The sequence below is a fragment of the Pezoporus occidentalis genome, unplaced genomic scaffold (genome assembly GCF_034315485.1).
Source record: "Pezoporus occidentalis ecotype Australia unplaced genomic scaffold, CSIRO_AGI_Poc_V1 ctg170, whole genome shotgun sequence".
NCBI lineage: Eukaryota > Metazoa > Chordata > Aves > Psittaciformes > Psittacidae > Pezoporus > Pezoporus occidentalis.
The window spans coordinates 1,028,152-1,053,541 of NW_026913532.1; the positions used below are offsets into that span (position 1 = coordinate 1,028,152).

Here is a 25,390-nt window from a genome sequence, read left to right on the forward strand (position 1 = left end):
CTTCAATCTACTTTTAAAATGATTAACTCCATGAGAACAACAAATACTGTTTACGTCTGAACAATCTCTGGCTTCATAATGGGCAACTGTAACCCTAGTTTCTGACCCTAGGATTGTTAGTATTATTACTTCATTTTTATTTGGCTTTTCATTACAGAGACAGCTTCTAACAAGCTATTTTGCACCTATGATGATTACACTTACAGAGTTCTCAGTTCTATTTTTTTCTTGGATTGCATAATTTCCACAGAGTCCTCAAAAGCATTTAGTCATTTTGCATCTGATCTGCATTCACAAAGATAATTTTCAGAACTTCTTCACTAAATGCTCAAGATACAAACAGAAGTGAGTTATCATCTTTCTCTTGTTAACAACAGCTGCAAAGAAGCCTTTCTTTCAAGTATCTTAAAACATTCAACTCCAACTCAGGCTTATCTACAGATTTAAGAAAAAGTATGTATTTTTAATTAAAATGTCATTAAACCTCTTAAATATCATCCTTTGGAAACAGGTAGATTGTTCTTTCTGCCGCTGTCCTTGACACTAGGAGAATCACACCTGTTTTTCAAACTTATGTGATAAGCAGTATTATTCGAGAAACAAGAATAACTATTTTAATGTGGATGACTGCATTGATAAAACTAACAGTTAACATGCAGGAAAGCACCGCTCCTGAACTGTATGCTTCAATATTCCTGATACAAGAAAATTTTTCAGTCAAAACACCTATTGTTTAAACAATCCTTTTTGCTTCAGTTTGTAACAGCTTTACATGATTTTCACTGAATTAAATATGTAATTCAGGATACTGAATTACAAATTTGATGTAATTCATTACAACCAGACTTCTACATGATTCAGTGGCTTTCAATCTACATTTTAATGTAGATTCCCTCATGTTTTTATACATCAAAACATCAAACTTTTTCCTGTAATATTCTGCCCACGAGAAGCGTGCAGACATCCAATGTGAAGAATGCCTCTTCAAGTGCTGCCAAGAGATCCATCACTCCTCAGCAAATGCAATTTGGCTGGAAACTACTTGTAATAATCTCTTTGACAGCCAACCAAATATCATAAAATTGAAAGCTCTTCATCCTATGATGTTCAACACATTCATTACATAAAGAAAAAAAAGGCGGTGGGGGAGAAAAAAGGAGTCATTATCTCTTTCCAGTGCTAGGTTTCAAGTGGTAAAGATTTATGTCTATAGCCTCAGAAAAAGCCACAGGGAGGTAACGTTTTCAGAAAGGTATGTTAGGTTTCAGGAGGATAAGTTAGGTGATATGGAGCAGTAGCTAGCTTTATGTAAACCAGCTGGTGCTATGTGCTAAACCTGTATGTGGTTCCTTGAAGAAAAAGGAAGAGATTTCTTTATTCTGCAATATTATTCCAGATTTGAATGCAAGCAGGAAATCTGGAGAAAGCAGCAAGAAATCTGGAGAGGGGCTTTTGACAAGGGCCTGTAGGGACAGGGTAAGGGAGAATGGCTTTAACCTGACAGAGGGCAGATTGAGATGAGCTCTTAGGAAGAAATTCTTCTCTGTGAGGGCCCTGGCACCGATTCCCGAAAGAAGCTGTGGCTGCCCCATCTCTGGCAGTGTTCAAGGCCAGGCTGGACGGGCCTTGGAGCAACCTGGTTTAGCGGAAGGTGTCCCTTCCTGTGGCAGGGGGTTAGAACTGGATGAGCCTTAAGGTCCCTTCCAACCAAACAAGTCTGTGAAGCTATTAAATGGCTGGGTTTTTAACCTGCTCTCCTGAGTTAAGACATGCACGCAGTACTGACCTTTTCCAATGCAGATGTTTATATCATAGAATCATAGAATATACAATAGTTAAAAATGAATGCGAAACCCAAAAGCTTCTAGTTAGGGCTTTTTTTCCATTCTACCTTTCAAAAGAAGTTGTCTAACATGCTGCTAAGTTGCTTTGGTTATAAAATTTGTGAGCAGTTTGTGCAACTCAGGTATTTTAGTATTCTTTTATGTGAGTGTGAATCCCTCACACTGCTTGTGAAAATGACCAAATAGCTCAAGAGCTCCCAGTAGCAGCAAAAAACAATTACATAGTATGAAACAAATCCTAGAAAACAAGACTGCAAAACCATTCTATAAAGCCTTAATCTCATGCAGTTGTTAACATCCTGATGCTATTTAGGAAGTCCTAGTTTAGAAAACATTATCACTGAAAAGCAACAAATGAAATTTACAATTTTTCACCTTGATTTTAGAATCACACATTGACTACAGAAGTTCATCTAAAACACTTCTTGGAGAAATCAAACCTACTGCCTGTTACAGAAGAATAAACCTAATTAGCATAGAGCCTCTACACACTGGCTTTGCAGTTCTCAAGAGAAGGCATTTAGGTTTCCAGATATGGTTTGCCTTCCAGATCTGAAGCCAGAATTCATCTCAGAACATAGTCATAGTCAATTTATTTATTCATCAAGAGCAATTAACACTGAAAGAAAATTACTCTTTTCCCTGAGAATATCTTAAATGTAAGGTGCAGAGCACCTAGCTCTGAACACCAACAACAAAGACATCCCTTCTGTGATTCAAAGAGAACACTGAGAAAAACGCACAATAAATTCATAATGTGATTTTACAATTCCACTCGCTCCCTCTCACACAAAACTCTCCTTGTCTTATAGTTTATGCCTTTTCTTGCATGGGACTGTTCCTTACAATCTCTTTTTGATAACAATGTATGGTTCATCTTTTTTCAAAAGATCTCTTAACAACTCTTTTGCATCCTTTTATTTTTTGCAGAAAACACTCTTCCCAGCTGAAGTTTCATCTGGTCTCTGCAGAAAACAGAAGTATGAGCCTTAACTGAAGGCAATGTTTATGAGAACAGAAAAACTTGTTATGGCTCCTGCCATGGAGGGAAGAACACTAGCGCAATTTCATTTCAAAACTTAGGTAAATTTTCTCCCATTGAACTGTATTATTGACTGCATTAAGCACCTAGCAAACACCATTTAGAGACTTCACAGGTTAAAAATAAAAAGCACTTTGCAAATCGCTCTGCCAAGAAAATGAAAATGGGCATCCTAAACAGAGGTCTGGCAGGCTGACCACTGCATGTCCTCTCCTCTGGAGCTCCAAGAACCCCAATACCTTTAACCAGAACAATTACTCAGTTTTACTCGCAAAAGCAATTTGAAACCCTGTGTATTTTAGAAACACTGGGACTGATAATAAGAATTTCACAGTGTTCAGTACAAAAGTAGCCTAACTGTGATACTGTAACTTCTGGCCACTTTCCACATGCAATGAAAATTTATCAAGTAATTCTTTAGAAGAGAGCATCTGCAAATTTATAACAGTTCACTGGCAAGAAACTAATGCTTCACACTTCCCCACAGAGTACTGGTAAATCGTTTACTTCATTTCCATCAAGCTCTTACTGATTCAAACCCAAAACTGTCAATAAGAATAATAATTTACAGAAACTGCAATTACAGAATTTGAATAAAACATCCCTCTTTTCCTAAGTATGACAGAAAGCATTGTTATCAGGGTAGTTATTAATTCTGCATTATTCACAGGCAACTTCTAAAAAGTAAATGTGTGCAAAGTTACATGGATGACTATGATAGGAAATCAGAAAATGCTTGTGATACTAACCTCTTTACAGTAAACAGGCACGTGCCCAACCATTTCCATAACTACTTATTTGCAAATTTTAAATGAAGAAATACCAATGGCACATCACCCAGTTTAGAACAGTTGTTGAAGAGCCTGACAGAACGCAATACACATTTAATGCAAAATTTTTTTACAAAATTTTTATTTTGTGAATTATTGTAAATGAGATATTCTTATTCATTAAGAAATTAATGAAACTACTACCTAAAATCACTAGAGATACATACTTTGCATTATCCTGGAAAGAAAATCAAGTCCAAAGCAATTCTAACACTCATGGTGGCTTTTATCTTTTTCTTCCCCCTGCTATCATTAGGTAATTGAAATAGCCAGAACAAGTAATTACTTAAACCCATATTACCTTACAGACCTGGCAAACAGGGGCAAGCTGCACACAAGAGCACCCCAGTATATTAAAAGCAATGTATCTAATAGGATTAGCTTCCAAGATGTGAACTGCATTGATTTTTTTGATGAAAGCCAGAGGAAAGAAAAAAGCATCCCTGGATTGCAATAAACACTCAATATTTTAAAAGCTTCACCTTGACTGACAGAACAGGTAGGACTGAGTTCAGAAGACAAAATACACCCTAGTCAACACAGTCACAGAGTGACAAGAAGTTACCAATATCCTCATTCCTAATGCTGTAGAAGGCAACAGAAATTCAGTTTTTCTTCCAAAAGCTTATGTTACATTACCTGAAGAACTCCTGAGAAAGCTCTTTCCTGAAATTCATTAGTGATACCCTCAATAATATCAGAACTCCTTAAAATTACTTGTTACATCACATACAGCAAATGCCTCATTCACTGTTAAAATAATAACACAAGATTTCTAGTTAATTCTAAATTTTTACACTGTATTTTAAAACTGGATGAGTCCAAGTGCCCTTTCTCCACCCCACATTACTCAGAACCCTACAGAAGGTGGCTGTCAGAGGGCTGAGCTCTTGCAGGAGCAGGGTGTACTGCAGCTGAAAAAGGACAGAATAGCAATAGCTTAAATTCCACATTCAAACACACAATGAATTTTGCACCTAATGTATGGATGGATTGCTTCCCACAGGTCATCATCTTTTACACTCATTTAAACACGTTTTTCACCATGATTTCTCTGCAGGAAACCATTAACACATTAATAAATGTCACAAGAGAAAGAACAGATTAAGAGTACAATCATTTTGCTGGAAGATAAATTATATGTGTAGATATTCAAATTAGGGTGTTTTTGTGAGCCATTAATGTTATCCCGAAGAAGCTGAGAAAAATGAAGACAAAGAAAGACCCAACCCTAAAATATGCACAGGTTTACACTTACTACTCTCGGATTCCAGTGAGGAAACTCAAGGTAATTAAGTTAATGTGCATATGCAGCTGAAGGATTGAGGCCAAGGGGGATTAAAAAGCAGAAACTATAGCAACAGACTAGGGACAATAGCTGAAGTGTTCAGCACAAGTGAACTTTTCCCCTTTAAACCTGTGGATGCTATGGAAAATCCCATTTAAACTGTGACTGGGTTAAATTGTAGCATGGAAGAGTTTTAGAAAGGTAAGTACCAACACCCAGTGTAAGAGTTAACTTTGCTGAAAGATAGCTTGTCAGCCTCACAGGCAAATTCTGCCACCCCCTTTCGGGGAAAGCTTTTCAATCCCTTTCAGGAATACTGCAATATGCAGCAGAAATTGTTTTATAAATCTCACTGTATACATAAATAACTGTCTTTTTATTGACTTTAATGAATTTTTCAAGCCTGATGTAAAAACCTGCAAGCAAACCAGTTTCTTGTATTTACAGGTATTATTGAGTCCCATGTAGATAAACCAAAGACTGTTTTGTTAAATACTATTTTATTACAGGTATATGAGATAAACCTAACACTGCAGATGCATATTACTATGAAATGAACACAGACGTGAAAGTAAATTAGCCACAAATACACGCATAGCACAGCTTAATTTATTTCTATAGAGCTACAGAACACTGTCAGGAAGAGTGACAGTTCAAATGTATTGTGACTTGTCCAAAACAGAAAACCTAAAACCAGAACAAAATAATTTCCAATTTAACAACACTAACTACAACTTTTACTTATTCCCTTATTTTTCAAAAAGAACATCTCCATGTGATTACAAATAGGTGCAATGAACTTAATACACCACCTTTGTCTTCCCCTGAAGACAGGGAATAATTCACTCCAGAGGTGTAGTAATTACAGGACTGTAAACATAACTGAAATGCTTAAGTAATTGTTGCTATTCTGGCAATAAACACAAATACAATTAAACAAGAACAAAATGAAACAAATTACTGTGCCATAAAAAAGTAATATTTCTGAAAATTACTTTTGGGTTCCTGACAACTAACAAGTTCTACTTGTCTGTTATTGCTCCTTTCTAGAGCAATACCAACAACACTTGTTCAGCATACCAGCATATAAAATTCTCATGTGGACTTGCCAGTCACTTGGGACTGCTTTGTATGGATTGTTCCCTACTTTTCTGCCATAAGCACACTATATAATGTGTGTATATACATAATATAAACAAAGATGTGAAAAAAGACCTTTGCTTTTAAATTTTCTGTCTCTCGTCTTTCAGAGTCTAACTGCACAGGTAAATTGAGATAAGCTAGGGTTTTTTTTTTTTTTAAAGGAAAATCTGAATAACTTAAGTTTAACATTTATTTTCAGGCATAAATAACTGAAAAAAAACACAAATACCAAACAACCCAAACAAAAAAGAAAAAACAATCCACCCAAAAAACACCCCCAAAATCAAAACCAAAACCACAACACAAAACCAACCAAAACCCAACAAATGAGCCCCAAACAAACAAAACCTAACAAGGCATCAACCAAAGTTCTGGCCAGAAAAAGGTAACATACAGACAAGTTGCTCTGTTGAGATACTCCTTCACTGTTTCCCTTCAGCATTCAACCTCCTGGTGATTTCTGTTTTAAGCAAGACGCCCCCAAACTGACCTGCCAAACACTTCTGCCACCTCAAGACTAGAATTTCATACCCTAGTTTTCTATGATAAAGGTAGGAAGAAGCTGACTAGCTGAATCTTCATGCCAGGTATTGTGATTTAACTGATATTTCTGGGACAGGCAGGAAGACTAATCTTCATAATCCTACCATGTAAGCCTTAAAGAAATCGATAAAGCTTAATAAAAGAATAAATACAAGCAAGGATATTTGTAGTTCAATAGCTGGTCTTTGAGTTAACGACAAAGCTTGCATGCGATAAAAAAAATGAGAGGGTAGTGCTATTCTTGCAATATATTGAAGAGTTTATCATAAAGGGCAACTTATTATTGCCAAGTATGTGAATGCACAAAACCTATGCCAGTCTAGCCCAATTATCTGGCTAATTTTGGAGGTTGCGGCCAGCACAAGAATTCAGAAAAAGGCACAGAAACCCTAAATGGCAATGATGCAGGGGAAAAGATCAGGTAAGGATTTTTCAGTAGATTAAAAAAAAAATAAAAAATTATTTAACCCTTTAACCTCTCATCTATAATGCCAAGTATAGTAAATTTTAACATTTATTACAAAACAAAATCAGTGTAGACCCCTCAAAGGGTGAAAAGCAATACCATGGTACTCACTCATAGAATATGAAGTAACGCAGTACAGGCCCATTTAAGATATAAAAGCTCTGCAAGTCTTACCTGCACACTAGCAGCTTCTTTAAAATGTCATCAGCATGCTGCCCCCTTGGCCATCATGGTTAAATATCCAGTAGCTTCAGATGGAACATGTTCATTTCTTTATTGAATTGAAATCAGTATGTAGGAAGAGACTTCTAATGAAGAACACCTCTATACTATTTTCATGAAGTGAGTTCCTGGGGAGTTTCTTCGCTTATCCATGAACTGAGAAATGCATAACTAGCACAGAATCTAACAAGCCACATTCTCGTCAGAAACTGCTCTCTTTTCAACCTTAAGTTTGCCTACTGCTGTGCAAATAGCACCATTTCTGCAGTGAAGCTCTGAAATAATAGAGCTGGTTACTTACTATTTTAAATACAAAAAATTTTCACCCTCTGTCCTGGTCCTGTGTAGCTCCCTCCCACTGATTAACAAGTGAAACCAAAACGAAATTAATGCAATGTTATTTGCCTAGTTAGAAAAAGCTGGTAAATTGGTTTTGGGTTTTTTTGCCACCAGTAATTAGACCAAAGGATCATGAATTTCCATTAATAAGCACTATTCTGTTTTTAAGTGATTTACCTTATATTTCAATTTATTGTGAAAAGCATCTTACACTCATTTCCATTCTGAGAGAAACGTTCTCTTTTTCCTGTTTTGCACACCACTCCCTCATGTCCCTTCCAATTTTCTCTTGATTTCTTATAAAATGTACCCGTAATGAGATTTGGAACATTTTTAATCTGTTAAAAGTAAGTCATGCAATATCTTTCAAATTTTAATGATGGTCACATCCCAATGCAGCACAGAAAAAAATAAACACCCAAAACTGACTGCCCAAATGTTTGCAGGTGTTAACACAGTATTTGTTTTCCATCATGTTTTAAATAATACTAAAATCTGTAATGATGCCATAAATACTTACATTTTATCCAGTTAAAAAGAAAAGTGTTTGTGTAGAGGTTGTCTACTAGTTTCTTTCAGCTCCACAGAGTCTTGACAAAACAGTAATAGGAGTTTGTCAAGCTGTCAGAATTAAATAGCTGTTAAAAATATTTAGGGAGGTAACATCCATAATGTATCTACTGTAAAACCCAACCTTTTTGAAAGCAAATTCCACCATGTGGAGCTCAGACAAACAGTCTGAATAAAATGTACAGAAGAAAGCATTGTGGCATGTTTGATGCACAGCCTTTAAAGAAATATGAATTAATAAGACAAGATTATTTTTTTTCACATACACCCAGCAGAAATAGAGATAACTGCAGTCCTTGCAGGTGTAATGGGAAACAGGCGAAGGGCTCCATACATCCTCCATTCTTGCACAAGCCCACTGAAGTGCAGCCACACACATTCCCCTATTTTCCAGACCATAAATTCTCTTTTGATGTGACAACAATCAAGTAAGAGAAATAATGTGGGTGAAGGACTTTATGATGGCTGTAGTAACTCATACAAGAAATGTCACTTTGGGATACATAAATGCCCTTTCCTCTTCCATGACTGTGGATCCAAACGCACATGACTGCCAGGCCTTTTTGCTCACAGAACGACAGAAATGAGCAGTGCCAGTCACATCAGTCAAGCACGCATTCTAATACTGATTTTTTCAATGTAACATCAAGCTCTCTCCTATGTGAGTGTGCAACACTCACAAATTTAAGCGGAATGGGCCACATCTTAGCTTTGGGGATTTCAGGATGAGTTGAAGATACTACCTAAGCAGGCAGCAAGGGAAGTACAGCCACCAGCTGGCAGAACAGCATGACACATTCAGTTACCCACTTACAGGGTCTCTGTTATGAAATGTCTTGGCTGTTAAAGCAGCTTCCTTCTGGCAAAAAGAGACCTAATCTCATCAGTGTCACCACGTTAAGCCAGGCACATGTATAAATAATGCCATTTCTATTTCTTCTTTAGACTGGAACATATACTGTAAGTTGACTGACTGACTTCTGCAAACCGTTGAAAGAAGGCACAGTCACTTTGTACAAAGAACTGAAAAGACAGAAGAAATTTGTTTTCCTTGCACCTATTCTATTTCTTAGAAGTGAAAGAAGGATTATCTGGTGGGGACTACAGGGGTGCCTCTAAGACAGAGTGCCACTCTGCTACAAGCAAGCAGATTCAACTGGGATAAAAAAGCCAGGTTGGAGTGATGTGCTGATCTGGGATTGACCGGGGGGGCACCTCGCTCACTGACACTCCAATGGCTAACAGTAGCGCAAGCACCCTTTTCAAGGGTAGATACAGCCTGTTCATAGATGTTTTGGTAGACTCTAGTAAGACTATGCAGGTGATGAGGTGAGTGGAGTCTCCTGAACTGTATCACGACACACAACAGCTGAGGGGACATGGCTGATACTCAGGTAGGTCCTCAAATGCAATTCCCAATAGCAGGAGTTAACCTTCAGTTGGCAGATCTCTCGGTAGCACTGTGATCCTTCTAGCCATCAGAATTCCTTCTCTTGACTGAAGCCACTGATCAACTCAGGCTCACCACTCCTTGGCAAGGCAGGTGGGTGGAATTGGATCTTGGCTGCTAGACTTGAAATAAAATGACCTAACTTAAGGCCAGTGTCAAGGGGGATTAAATTCCCGCATTATTTCAGTGTTAAATGAAGGTGACAGTTTCTGATCAGTGCAGAAAACATACTTTCCTTTCTTCTGCTTCATCCTTCTCCTTATAAACCCAAAGATCACAAAACCTGAAAAACAGTTTCCTGCATATGAAGGCCAGTGAGGATAGGTCTGTCTCTGCCTTCAAATACACCTTTAAGAAGCACAGCCTGAACCTGATGCTCTCATTTGGTTTCCACATCTGGCAACAGAAGCAGACCATGTGCATGTTGGGGATACATGCAAGTACCTCAGCAGGACCCAGGTTTTATTGAATAAATTAGTAGAGTCAGGTCACTGTATGATGGCAACAAATTAGAAGTCAGAGTACCTAATTTATAGGGCTCTGCAACTTTGTCATGTCAAACAGATGTGTAAGGATCAGCTGCCTGAAGATTTCTGCACTCTAGCATTAGCTGAATGAGCAACTATTATTCAAGTTAAAAATCATTATACAAGGAAAACAGACAAGCAAGAAAATACCAAACCAGCTATGTAACTGGAACCCTGGAATAGACAGTTGAGGATTCCACTTGTGGCCTTGATTATCTGACGGACGCTGTCTACAGACATGTAATACAAGTTACAACAAAGCTATCCCTTCCTAGCCAAGGTGAGCAACCACCATCTGTTTTCATGATGTCTTCAGATATACAGTGGAGTTTGAACTATCTCCTAACTATGGAGTTTGAACTATTTCCTAACTACAGACTCAGCAATGAGGAGTGCCCTCCATGATAAAAATACATTTAAGTCATCTGTCACAAGGATAAAATGTAGGACACGGCTCTGTATGCCTCAGTACAGATCATGTGATGCGCAGAGACTGTATCAAGACAACTGCCTTGAAGAGCAGGCAACTGCATGTCTTACATAAAGTGAAAGATTAAATGACTGCTTAGTTAGGCAACCTACCACTCCCCCTGTTAACCTGTATTGCCAAACTCCTACATCCCTCTGTTTCCCTAATATACCTTCTCGGGCAATTCAAACTCTTATTTCTTTGTCATCATGAGGATTAAAGACAGGCTGAGAATCTGTAAACAGCGGGATAACTCTTTCTGAGAGAGACAATGTGCATGAGAGGATAATCTGCATGCATCGTATTGATGCTTCTATTTATTCCCTTAACCTTTAAGCATGCAGGACATAACCTGCAAAAGGCAGTTTTCAAATGCAGTTGAAGCACAGTGCATTGTATTAGTTCAGACAACTGAAGCTCCACCTTTAATAGTATGCCCAATGTGGCTGATGGTGTAAAACCTCACTGGAAGATGTATGTCACCATACATCTGTGCAGATTTACTTCTGACCACTGAAATAAGTGAAATAGCTTTTATTTCAATACAAGAAGAGAAAGACAAGAGGGAAGGGGCTCTAGGAAGGAAATTCTTCTTTGTTTCTTTACCATCACCTAGAGTTGGTAGGAGTTGGTCTCCTTTACAGTATTCTTTCTCATGGTAGCTTATGATTTCAATAAATTGATTTTCACAGTCTGAATAAAAGACATTTGGTAATTTCAACTATTAATTAGCTTCCTTATTTGAACATATTTTACCTTCAAATTGTTAGAGAATTCTCTCTCAATTTTGAGCTCAATTTTTAGCTCATGAAGAGCTACTGGTGACCTACTGGAAGTATGCTGAAGTTTACTAGTGCTAAGAAATTACATCAATATTTTATGTGAGACATCTTTAAAGGTCAGCTTTCTTCAGCAGCTAAACATCACCTCTTCTGAACACATGATTAAGGCAAAAGAATTTGTTCCATTTGTTCCTCTGTGTATGTGTTTCCACACTTGCTTTGCCTTTCTACACAATGCAGAGAAGCAATATATTCATTTCCATGTCTGAATAACTATATTAGAACTAATGGAAATTGAAGATAAATTTGAAGCAAAAATTGAACCCATTTACTGCAAGGAGAAGCTTGGATGGTATTTTCAAACATGAGAGAATTAAACACTCAAATCCCATTAAAAGTCAACATAGACTGGGTGCTAACCTTTCCAAAACTCTTCTAAAATTCTTAAATATAACAGCACTGACAAAGCTAAATTCTTTTAAGCAAAGGCTGCATGAAAACATTATCCCTTATTGGAAAAAGAAAAAAAAAATGAGAAAAATATAAACCAGCAAAACATCCTCGAAATACTGTGCACTCCCTCCATATTGCATAATCGCACACAGCATCCCAGCATATCATATCTAAGTTTAGGGGCATTATGCAGTGGAAGGCTCCCACTTTCCCCTCTTTAGGATGAAGTTATCAGCACCACTGAAATGTCTGGAGTAGCCTTAGTACTCTGTTGTGTCTATACACTCAGGTAATGAAGGTGAATCATTCCTATTTGCACTGTACCATTTGCACTGAAGTAGGCAATACAAGTACTATTCCTTTTGCTTTTCTAAAAGATGTTTAATACAATGCAGTATTTAAAGTCAATTAAGAGAAGCTGTAATACATAAATACTGGATATGTCCAAAGGAATAACCATAGTAGCAACCTTTCAATGTCCATAGAAATCCTACTTTAGAACACAAAATACAAATCCTAGATGAATGTTAATCTCTTAAACCTATGTAAATTCACACTTTGAAGATGAAGTCTACAAACAAAAAAGAGACTACAGCATAAAGCACCAATATTAAAAAAAATTTAGCAAGCAGCAGAACTGCTGGTACTCCTGATGCACAGAACTCTTCACGGAGTCAGCCTGTAAAGCATACCTCACAGCAGGGATGCTATGCTAATAGCAGCACCTAGAAAACAACACACCATGTCAGTGATGAAAATAAATTGGAAACTGACATCTTCCCATGGAGTGTTTTTAAAGGTTTAAAAATATACCAAAGTTATCAACAAAATAATCTCATTTTTCAGCAAGACACTTGTAGCCTGTGGTGGCGGTACAGAAAGAAGGTCTGCATAGCTGTTATCCTATTAAAAAAAACACCGCAAAAACAACAAACCAAACCAACCCAACCCCCAAACCAAAACACAGAAGAAAACAAAACAAAAAGCAAAACTTGGGGCTAGTTAAGAGAAAAATTCTGGTCCATTCAAGCTCATTCTGTACCAAAGGAGAGTTCTTGGCAAAAGCTGAGGCTTTAGAAATGTATGTTCAGCCAGGCACAGCATTAAGGACACAACGTAGGGCATACTATGTGGCAGTTAAATTTACTGTTTCTCTCCTCCAACCAGGAATTAAAAACTAGTACAAGCATAACTTCCTAAAGCTAAGAAATACTCTGAATATCACACCAGGTAAACCTGGTCTGTCAGACTTGTATCCTTTTAAGACATTTCCCAGAACCTTGGAAAAAGAAAAACAAAAACAAAAAAACAAAACAAAAAAACCACCAAAAACGACTCGAAACCATGTACACAAAACCAACCAAAAAAAAAACTAAGCCAAACCCAAAACCAAAACTTCACCCAACCCCCCAAAACCCACCAAAACAGAAGTGCCTACTTTCTGGATAGTCTCCGTACACCTTGAGCCTGTGAGCTGCAGAACCTGGTAAGCTACTCCTTTTACAGTCAGAGAGGGTGAAGGTCATGATTTGGAGATGACAAAAACGAAGCAGCAGTTAGGCAAAGACTATTGAAGACCACTTAGTGGCTACTGACAGGAGGACAGAAACAAGCATTGACAATTTAGGGAGTGTGGATGTCACGACTTGGTTATGTGGAGCAAGGAAAGGCAAAGAAAGCCCCTAGACTGCACACGTGGAAGCAAAATCACGATTCAAGTATTCTCCTGGACATTTGTACTGGAATGGAAGCTACAGCTGGGTCAAGATCTAATATTCTGTGGACCATCGCAAATAGCTAATGCCTGTTCCAGCAGTGCAATTGATTCCCTCAAATCACACTATATAGAAGGCAGAAGTTTAAACAGATGCACAGCCAAGCAGTTCCACTGATAAAAATTTACAAATTGAATTCCTGGCTTTCTGAAGGAAAACAATAAACAAACTCAGGGTTCTGGTTTGTTTGGTTTGGTTTTTTTTCTTCCTGTTAGTGTTTTAATTACTGCATGACTATTTCTACCTCAATAATACATTTCCAGTCTCTTCTTGATTAGCACTGAGCCAATTAGTTTACTCTTAATTGCTAGTACAATGACAAGAATTTAGGTAAGTCTTTAGTATATTCATCTAGTGTTTGACACGTTTCACACTGAATGAAGAATGTCACATCCAGCTGATATTCCAAAACCAATTTAGATGGGTGAGGAATCAATCTCATGTGTTAGAACCTGACTGGGCTCCAAATTAAATAGTCTGAAACCTCACAGCCAGTAACACATTCTAGGCTTTCTTGGCTTTAAATCTAAAAACCTAAGTTTTACCTTCAAACACACTACCTTATCAGAACAGATGCAAAAAATGTATTATGTAGACAAAATCTAAGTGGAATTAGAGAAATATGCTGGGGAACAGGTGGAACTCAGATGTATTATTTTCTAGATTTTCACGCTGTAGTTTTCATTTTTCTGCAGAAATAATTACATTGCAATGACAACTGAATACAAGTAGAGGAATGTGGATATTAAGTTTAAGAGTAACAGACTTATGCACCTATAGTTAGAAATTTAGATAATGTCAGCACAAGTACCCTAAGTTCACCTAAAATACATACGAAGATAAAAAAATCTTCAATTTGCTCGTAATGCTGCAATGTTTCTTCCTCAAACGTAAAGCGAATCTTCTGTATCTCCATGTTCCTTGTGAAATGCTCATCCAATCAACCAGTTAATTACTTTCAACACAAGGTTGAAAAAAAATGAACCATTTTGAATTTTCAGCTCAAATTAATTTTGGAAAGATAATACAAATTGCTTTCTATTTTGTTCAAGTGCTTAGCAGTTAGTACTGAAATGTATCAAAGCGCAGTTTCATTCATTTTTATCAGGACAGTGTGGCATAAGAATACAACATCTTTACATGATGAAGCAATTCCAGATGAGCAGTATTACAAATTCTTCTCAGAGTTAAAAATAAACTCTGACATGCACACTGCCATCACTAGAATTTCAGGAAAGGTAACTGTACCACACATATACATTTGTGGTGAAGATTATAACTGTAAGCAATTTTCTATCTAAAATACCATAACTAACACAGAACTATTGCTGATTAACAAAGAGATTAAAGAAACACAAAAAAACAGATGAATAATTCTTGGTAATATGAGATTATAAAATATGAAAGTCTTGACTGTACTGATAATCTTCAAAAATCATTGAGCTTAAAACTGAGTTTTTCACTACCTTAAAAATGAGGCTGAGTGAAATGAACTGCCATATTCATTGGCTAAAAGAGTAAAGTATGTTCAAGACTGCCAGTAGAGGAAGGATAGTAAGCAGAGAACATATGCAGCCCCACATTCTCAGTCTCCAATACTGTGAGTATACACAACTCCACTGCACAGCAGAAACTGTGACATGATTTTTAAAGGTGATAGCATTTATTTTAGGAAAAGCATCATTTGGCTATAACCCAGAATAATAAACTTGGCTGAGATGTCCATTCAGACAGATGAAGTTCGGTACCTGGATCTTAATCAAGACAGACACATTAACATTCTTATCCTTTAAAGATTCAAAACCAAGTGCTATAGCTTATGAGAAAATCAGAATCAAAACTTAACAACCAATGCATGTATTTAAAAAGAAAACTTCCAAGTATAAATGAAAAATTTCATCCTTAGAAGTGTTCAAGGCCAGGATGGATGGGACTTGGAGCAACCTGGAGCTAGTTTCAAGGTCCCTCCTAACCCAAACTAGCCCATGGCTCTATAATGAAAAATGAAATTATACTTTGATATACACACACCCCCCCCCACCCCCCCGCCACAATAACGTTTTCAAAACACAGCAAGTTTTGAAAGATTACCTGGTAAAAATACCGTCCACAATACCAACTGTTGTCTCCTTTGCAGGAACATAAGAACCAATCTGTGCCATGACCGTGATCAATGCAACTTGCTTTATATAGGAGCTTTTTCCTCCCATGTTTGGTCCAGTTATTATCATGACCCTTTCACCATCCCCCTGGAAACATAAAACAGTGGTCAAATATATTGTCCAGCATCTGGTGCTTCTATGAGAAAATATGTTGTGTGTACATTGCTTAGAGGTATACAGGTCTGTTTCTAGGTGAACAGCTTGCTTCATTCTTGGAGTTCATCACATTCACATTTTAAGATATTGTGAAGTCCCAGATGGATAAATCTTCCCAAGACCTTTCTAGACTACTGAGACAGAAGCATCAACTTTTATTACTCTTCAGCAAAATGGACAGCGAGGGGGAACCTTCTCATTCTCCATGAAGGAGCAAAGAAAGCACTCCAGCAATTCTGTGTGCCATTTTCTGGGGAGAAAGGGAGAAACTCATCAGTTTTCAGCACAACCTGTGCTGTCCAATTTTGGTTGTGATCTGGATTCCTCTCTAGTTAAAGAGTTCTTATTGCCAAATGGATACATCTGGCAGACAAAGATATGACCTAGGTTTTACACCCATGCACAATTGCTTGCCTTGGTTGAACATAAGCACATTTAAACAGACTGGCTATACAAGAAATGAAGACATTGCTGACTTTGGCAGTATCTGATTGCAACACACATACTGTGAGTTGACTGTATCCAATCTCTGATTGATCAGTGCACCTAACCACTGAAATCCTATGGAAAATAAAATCTGATGCAAGAGCTCATCTCAGCAGTAAGATTCCCAGCAATACTGCTACCTGTCTATGGTAGGACATAGAATAAAACTGTGCAAGCCAATTGCTAATACAAAATTAAAACTCATCAATGATCTATAAAGCTTTCTCATAGCCTAACTCAACACTAGGAAATTAAGTTATGCAAGGACTTTGGGCAATTAAGCTTCTACTTTCTACTGGGTATGTACAATGAAATCCAACAATTTGATGAACTAACCAAAAATCAGCATATTCCACTGCCCCATGGGAGGGGCATGGAAGAAAGGACAAGGAGTGCATAATGAACATTAGCCACACCACTTAGGAATCTTGGAACTGATTAAGCATTGTGACAATGACAACAACAACAAAATCTTCACAGAATAAACATCACAATCTTTACAGATCTGTATTTTGATAGAGCTTTCATTTTGTTAACAAGGAGGTTAATAAAATTCAGACAGGACTGTCACATGTCATGATCCTGATCATACAGAAGATACATGCAATCATGTAAAAAGCTGTTCAGCTTTTGTGGAGGAAACCCCATCTATGTGGAATTCAGAATAAAGTAAAAATCCAGAAAATGCCACTCTTAGAAATAAAGGATGGATGTAATAAAATGCTTATGACTGTACAGGAACAAAACCCACAATTTAGTCTCTAAGGTGTAGTTTCAACACCGCTACTAAAACTTCGCCAGGGCCACCACTGGGCTCAACACAACAGAATTTATAGATATTTAAAACCAGAATGAGTTCATCTGCTGGATTCCACAGATTTCATGCATGTTTGGTATCCCTCCAGGGTCCCTCCAACCATGCTGTGAGGCTGGTGGCCGGCTTGCAAAGTCAGCTTTCAAAAAGAACATAGCCTCTAACATCAGACCACAAAGCCCATCTGCCCTTAGAACCGCATGCAAACATAAGCTAACATCTTACTGAAATTTATGGCTGAAATTAAAAGTAATAAATGAATCCACAAATGTTTGTGGAGGAGAGGGGGAATGGGAGAATGTTTTTTTCAGGGCACTGCAAAAAAGCTTTTCCTAAAGTTAGATATTCAACAACATTTCAGATGAAAACACGGCAAAAGATCCATTTTCCTGCTGATTCAAACACATCCGCTTAAAAAAAAAGAAGCATTTTAATAAACTGAGTTCCCACCCACCTCTCTCAAAAAAAAGAGAGCTGAAACCAGCAGTGGAGGCAAGAGCAATTCTACCACGATCACTTGATTTTGTAATATTCAGTATTTAGAAAGCCAACATAAGAATGGGACTAAGAGGGGAAAGTGCATGATGATTACTGAATGTAGTGCTGAATTTTTTGTAAGGCCATCTGCCACTTGTTTGGAGTTGACTAATAATTTTGAAAGCATTCCCTGAAGTATTGCACAATAGCTGTATCATTGTGCAGGACAGAAGACCATTTAAAAATATTTCCTAAGAAATAGATATACAAATCTGAATGGTGTTGATCACAGCAATGCTCCTCACTGACATCTGTTTCATACCTTTTCTATATTTACTGTATGAAAAGGCATTTATGTATTCACAGTTAAGTTGCAAGCCTATCTTTTACATGTATTAAGAACAGACGTGTAATATTTCAAAAAATATATAGACAGGTAAATATTTAACAAAAACGTCAAAAGGACATGTAACTTAAAAGACATTGTATTTTTTTAGAGAAAAAAAGGAGGAAACAAACTAAAATACGTTTATCAGAAACAGATTACGTGAAATAAAATACAGCAGTGTTTCCTTCATATGGTAATTGCGTACTTATAGCAATTTTAGGCAATTTATGTCATACAATTCAGGTAACATTGCACAGAAAATGTTAAGAAGCAGCACCCACGTTTTCTCTGACCTACTGACAACAATACAAGTAAATAATAGTCTTACTACTTCACAACATGGTTATTGCAGAAAATAAGTCAGAGGGAGACTCAGAAGTAACATATAGGCTGCAAGCTACACTTTGCAGGGCGGGATCTTTTATCATAATACAAAACCCTTCTTACAACTAATGTGCTGTCTACAGAGTGTGTACTTGATACAATATACTGAAGAATCAGAGCTCCAAACCTGCTTAGTCAGAGAAAGAAATGCTGTATGAAATTCATACTTCCAGAAAGAAAGGAAATTACAAAGTATATAAATATCTGAAAAATAATCTGTGCTATCTGAGAATTAATTTGGAAAACTGAGCCTGTAACATCTTACATGGAGACTTAAGTTAGAAAACTTAACTGTGTAGATGAGGCCCTGAGTGATACGGTTTACTGGTGGTCTTGGCAGTCCTAGGGTAATGGTTGGACTTGATCTTAAAGGCCTTTTTCAAACTAGCTGATTCTATGATTCTTAAATTGTTGCTATCTTCTACATTAAAAAACTCCACAAGTTTGAGATGAAGTTATGACAAAATGCAGATTCCTTCTGATGAAGCTGTTAAAAAAACTGTGGTGTTTTGTTTTTTCTAAATAACCATTTAAACTTTCATTTTCCTGACTTTGAGATCTCTTTTCTTTATGCCACTAAGATGGAACAAGGTTGTAAAGAGAGCATCTGGCTGTAAGATAGCAGAAAAAGGACAAAACAGTCGTGGACACATCTAGCTATCCCTCTCTGAATTGCAACCAAGCAGACAGTTGTGTGAATAAATTATTTAACTTCCTGGCAAGAAGCAAATCCCAGATTCCTTCCCTTGAATTATCTGAAGTTGAAATGGTATCTCAGTACTTACTGAGAGGTTAGTTGAATTTGGAACATATTGATCCTGCTCTCCCAGCAATACATCAATTACAGGGTGCCTCCCATTTTTTATAATTATTTCTCGCTGGTTATCTTGCACAGTTGGTCTGCAAAAAGGAAGAGACATTAATTTTAATGTTTATTGTAACTGATTATTTAGAACTACTGTAACTAAAGCATGCAGGAGGTTCATCTATGATGTAGATTTTGGGGGGTGGGTGGAGAGAGAAAAATTAATTATTGCTATCAAGCATTTTTAAAGAATTCCTTGGTTTCATTCAGGCATAAAAAAATATTAGAATATTAGCAGATTGGAAAAAAAGAAACTTCAGAGCATTTTCTTCAGTTTTCATAGCCTAGGGAATGTTTTCAGTTTTTTATGTGTATTCTAAAAAAAAAACCTATTAAGAACTACAAAATGAACTAGCACTAGCAAAACCCACAAACTGATGAGTTTGCTTCCATCCCATCACTGCACCAACTTCTGCCAAGTGCCACCTTCTGCAGATACATTTCATATTCTCAGAATGATCTTGCTGATGAACTGGTTCAGCCTGTTACTACATTAGCTCCTAAGCGGAGCATGGGAGCAAAGAAAATTGTCTAAATATGTGTTTTATGACTGGTAACACATTAAACAATACAAATCAAAGACTAGGGTATGATGAGGCAATAATCCTCCAATAAACATCACAGCTCTTGTAATCCGACAGCAACAGCCAATAACAGTCACCAAACATATAAAAGAACTATACTTTTATATGTCTATAAAAGAACTTACTACCTAAGTTGAAACACTGAAATGACAATACCTTTTTATAAATTAACATGCAAACAGATCAATATTTTTTTTTCTGTCATCTCCAAGCCATGTAAAAAGTTTTGTCTCAGATGCTTCCACCTTAGCTGTAAATTTGTCTACATGTCTACTAATGTAACATGTATAATTCTGTTACATATCTCCATGTCTGAAAACCTCCATCTCCAAGAGCTGCATGGTCTTCACAGAACAAAAAAGGCAAAAGCAGCATGTTCAACTGAATTATGACTAAGATTTCTTTTTGGTTTTTTTTTTTTTTAGCATAAAGATACTTCCAGCGGTTGTATGACTGAGATGAAACCAATGCAAACAGTGTCTTAGCCCTTAGGGACAAAGAAAAGGAATTTCATTCTACACTTGCGGGATGCATAAGTTGAAGTGTAATACGATGGTCTGAAAAGAGGAGCACATACTTAGAAGTACTTCCTCCTGTACCTCTCCACTTTGTATTCAAGAGAGGGAGATGACAGCTAAGTGACCCATTTGCCATTTCATAATTCTGCCCTCAGCTTTGGAAACAATTCCCTTTTTTAACTGCTTGAGCCTCCTTCCAAGTATCTGTGAGACAGGATGTGGTTTCAGGATGCCATGAATCTTGCTAACTGCCTGTTCTGGCTTCTAAGGGGTCCATGGAAGTATTGCTTCAGCAGTAATTCAAGAGCTCTCCCTTGCCCTGTGTTCCAACAATCACACAATTATGCGTCATAAGGCAGAAAAAATAAAATAAAATAAAATAAAATAAAATAAAATAAAATAAAATAAAATAAAAAGGTAAATTGCTCTGGAATGCATAACAAGTCCTTTAGTCAAGTACCACCCTCTCAACAGCATTCCTTCAAGTTAAACAAATGCAGTCTGCAGAGTAGATTTTCAAACATCAGACAATCATCTCTGGACTACCTACATCATCTTTAGGCATCTAACTTTGCTGCCCAGGAGCCCTGATGTTCATTTTGTAATCCTTTAAGTAAAGGATGAGTCTTCCAACACAGGGGTTGTGAGATGCCTCAAAGCTGTAGAAGGTGCTCCTCCCTCTCCAACAACCTGACTTCACAACTTGTTTATATGCCTCAAGTAGGGTGATAGGAAACAATCCTCACTCAATCAAAAACATTCCTCTGAAATACTTAAATTAGTTAATGTGAAAAGCTTTCCCTCAGTAGCCCTCCAAAATGAATTACTGACACCTTCCCTGAAGTTTCACTAAGAAGTTTCCTTCTTGCCAGTTTGTATGTGGTTCTAAGCCACTCTTCAAAATTCAGTGAATTATTTAAAACTCTGCACAGTGAACAAATCAGATTTCAATTTGTTTTTTCATCTGAGTATACAGAACCAAGCAATTACTTTCAAAGAGATTTTGACAGAGGCACACAAGATCCCAAGAGTCCAAAAGTGATCAGCACACGTAAGCTGATTTCCCTACATCCACACACACTTAAGACATGATTTGTTGTATTTCCATGGGTCTCAAATGTTAAGAATTCATATAGTTATTCCAAAGCAGCTGTATGAGCACTTGCAGCACAGCCCCACCATGATAACATTTGAGAGGGTTTTTTTAAAAACACATTTTCGAAAGATAGTCAATGAGAACTGTGTGACAGAGTGAATGGTTGAGGACTGGAAACGAACAGCCCTTGCAGAAGTGTCTACAGTAAACCTCAGAAACAGTAAGGGCTGCCCTCTAGGACAGCACTCAGCAGGTTGAAGCAGTGGCTGGTCCAGTGAGCGTCCACTGCCTTTGGGGACAGAAACCCCACTGCATGGAATAAAGCACTCCAGTGAGACTGTCTCTGTGTGGGTGCAAGAGATGTGGGCTCCTGAGTGGGAGGAAGACCCAGCTGGAGGGTGCTCAGGCTCAGGAGCCAGCTCTGAACCAACCTCTGGTGAAGCAGGACTTGAGTGTTCATGTCTCCCTTGTGCAGAGAAATGGGGGAACAGCCCTGGCACCACCAGAGTCCCAGGCTGGTGTGCCGGGGGTACATGTAAGTTGCATGGCTCATCAGGCCAAATACGTGATCCTGGGTGAACCATCATCACTGCTCTGGAAGTTGGTACTAATATTTACCTATTATTTACCTATATTTACCTATAATTTATTATTTGTACTATATTTACCTGAAATACATCCTTGAAACATATCTAGAATTTTAGGTATTAGAAACACTTTATAAATTCAGACCTTGCTGAGAAAGAGAACAAAAAAATTCTGCACAAAGTCCAACATATATTTATGTACATGTGAGATACCACCTCCCAGAGTCAGGTCAAACAACGGACAAACATAAGATGTCAAATTTGAGCTGTAATGCTTATAGATTTGCATGAAGCCCAGAGCTGTTGCTTTGCAAAATCAGATTAAGTTGACTCCACTGTAAACAATTTTAACAATGTGTCATAGTACACCCATTAAAATTCAAATTTAATTTAACTACTTCCTGTAAGAGCCTTCATAAAAATTAAAAATTCATTACCTGCAGTAGTCTCCTTGTTTAGCCACCTGGGCCAATGAGAATAGGCAGTCAACAGTTGCTAAGTGACCAACCACTTTAGACAGAGGGTGATAATGTTCACTGAAATGGCTACACCAAAACAGATAAAATACAGAAGAGAAAAAGATAATTTCATACAGATACAAATGTACTGTCAGAATATACCCTGCTCAGTCTTCTCACAGAGCTCCCATGCTCTTAAAATTACTCTGAATTCAAAACTCCCAGCAGTGCATTAAGTTACAATATGAGGACACGATCTTTAATCAAGATGGACCTCAAAAAAAGCAGACAAAATGAAATTCATTAAATCGTGTATAAAGGGTCTGCAGCTGATCCCTGCTGCCTAAATGATGACTATACATTGGCAACTGAATCCCAGCTGCTGACTCACTTCAACCTTATGTTCATCAAAAACCTGCAAAAACCTGGAAGTGCGTGAACGCATAAGTTGCCTACAATTTCAATAAAGGACGGTATCTACAGCAGAAAATACAAGAATTAATTTCCCATCTATGGTACTGCTTCCCCCAACAGAATAATGATGTTATCAGGAGGACACAGTTTTCAGTAGAGTTCATTCACATAGTACTCAAGAATTTCTTTTTTTCCCCTCTCATCATCTCAAAGATACAGCACGGAATACAAAACCAGTAGGGGGGGCAAAATTAAGTCATTATTTTAATAAAAAAATAAAATTGAGAGCTGGGGAACAGGAGTACCTTCCTACACACAAGTCCTACAGCTGGTCTCATCTCCCAAGTAACAAAGGACGGGACAAGAGGTAACAGCCTCAAGATGCACCAGGGGAGAGTCAGACTGGATCTTAGGAACAATTTCTTCCCCGAAAGGGTGCTCAGGCATTGGAACAGGCTGCCCAAGACTGTGGTGGAGTCACCATCCCTGTGTAGAAAAGGCCTTTAGAGACTTGGGTTAGTGGTGGCCTTGACAGTCCCGGGGCAACAGCTGGACTTGATGATCTTGATGGTCTTTTCCAACCTAAACAATTCTATTATTCTATCATACAACACCATGGACAACAGCTAAGTGACCATGAAAGCAGCAGTTCTCTAAGTGAAGAAAGGTTAAAATAGGTCTACTCAAACTTATATGGCTGATACAGTGACAAATTATTTAACAGAACTATTTTTTTACAGTATTGCAAAGGCAACACATCAGGAGAAGGGTAAACTGGAATGTGTTTTCTGATTTCTACAAAATCTAAGGAATTGCTAGGCTTCTACTAGGAGGCAAACCTTGGCACCAGTTATGTCCCATGACACAATTTCTGAAGGAACTTGTTAAGGTTTCGCAGTGAGGGAAAAAGCACAAATGAAAGCAAGCCAAATATCGCTTTGTGGCAAGAGAGACAATTTCAGTGGGTCTGTAATTTATGGAAGTAAAAAAAAAATGTATTTGATAACCAGACACCTGAAAAATTAAAAGGTATTTAGAAGTTTGAGAAATATTTTTTAAACTCCCATTTTAAAGATCCTTTGGCTAAATAGCCAAATAACTTTATTCAAAACGTAGATCCGAGAAAAACAGGTCTTCTGTGCCCATTATGAGGGACAGTAACAGCCCCTTACTTTCTATCAAACAGACCTAGTCAACTGGCAGGGATAGCATACAAAATAGAGTATGAAGAATCACACTAAGCCAAGGGTCTGCCTTTGGGCACCCAGAACATTCCTAACTCAAAACCTGTAAGTTACAGTACTTAATTTATTGTTTTTTTTTAAGTAATGGAACACTTAACAGCAAAGCCATACTCTAGTTCAATTAAAATTAAAAGTGAATTTGGTTAACTTGTATATTAAATTCTTTTTTCCAGTTCAATTACACTGTACTGTAATAATAAAATGACTAGATTTGGTTTAACTCAAAATGCTACTTTCAGGCTTTTAATGCAGTGCTAATAGCTTTTGAATTTTGAGTGCCACTTTTATATATTTAATAGTGTATTTTCATCAGAATTGTAAAATCTAGAGATATCTCTGCTGGTCTCAGGACTCAGTCTGCAAATGTCTTCCATTCAAATGCTTTAAAGTGAAGAATAATACATTAATTGACTCTCTTTGAAGTTGTTGTGGGCAATATAATTAAATTAGCAATATTTATTATTTTATTTCCACTATAACAGCAGAAAAAGAAAAACGTTAATCTTAAAAAAAATAACTACAATGACAAAATATGACTCTATTTTGGAAACTCACTCTAAAAATCGTAGCCATTCAGCACTACAGTCAAGGACTAGCTGCTCCCGGAGCTGATTCAGATGTCTGTAATTTTCTATAATAAAAGGAGAGTGGAAACGGCTGACAGCTTTTGTACTGGAAAAAGAGAGAAAAGCCAAATATGAAATAAAGGTTACTAAGCAATCAGTTACACCATCTATACAAAATTGGACTAGTTTGTCCTCTGTGAGCTCTGAAAATAAATGCTTAAAAAATAAAAAAAAAGTCTTTTATTGTGGTACCAAACTCTATTGATTCCAATTATCTTTGCTGTGAATAAAGTTACTGCATTGCTACCCATTCATAAGGCTCTTGAAATGTTTTTCACAATGTAGCATATTATTACTTCAGTTTATATATTTCACAAAATTTTGTTTAGCTATACACTGCACAAAGGGATGACTTTTCTGTGATTGCATGTATAAGGAACTCCAAGAA

At 37.3% G+C, this 25,390-nt stretch overlaps 1 protein-coding gene across 1 annotated transcript in view; it reads right to left on the reverse strand.

The window, feature by feature from the left end:
• MSH3 (mutS homolog 3) overlaps positions 1 to 25,390 on the reverse strand; it is a 119,434-nt gene that overhangs the window by 9,589 nt on the left and 84,455 nt on the right. Inside the window, 4 exon segments of the mRNA XM_062613899.1 lie at positions 15,835 to 15,992; positions 19,396 to 19,510; positions 22,698 to 22,805; positions 24,932 to 25,048. Coding sequence (XP_062469883.1) covers positions 15,835 to 15,992; positions 19,396 to 19,510; positions 22,698 to 22,805; positions 24,932 to 25,048 — 498 coding nt within the window.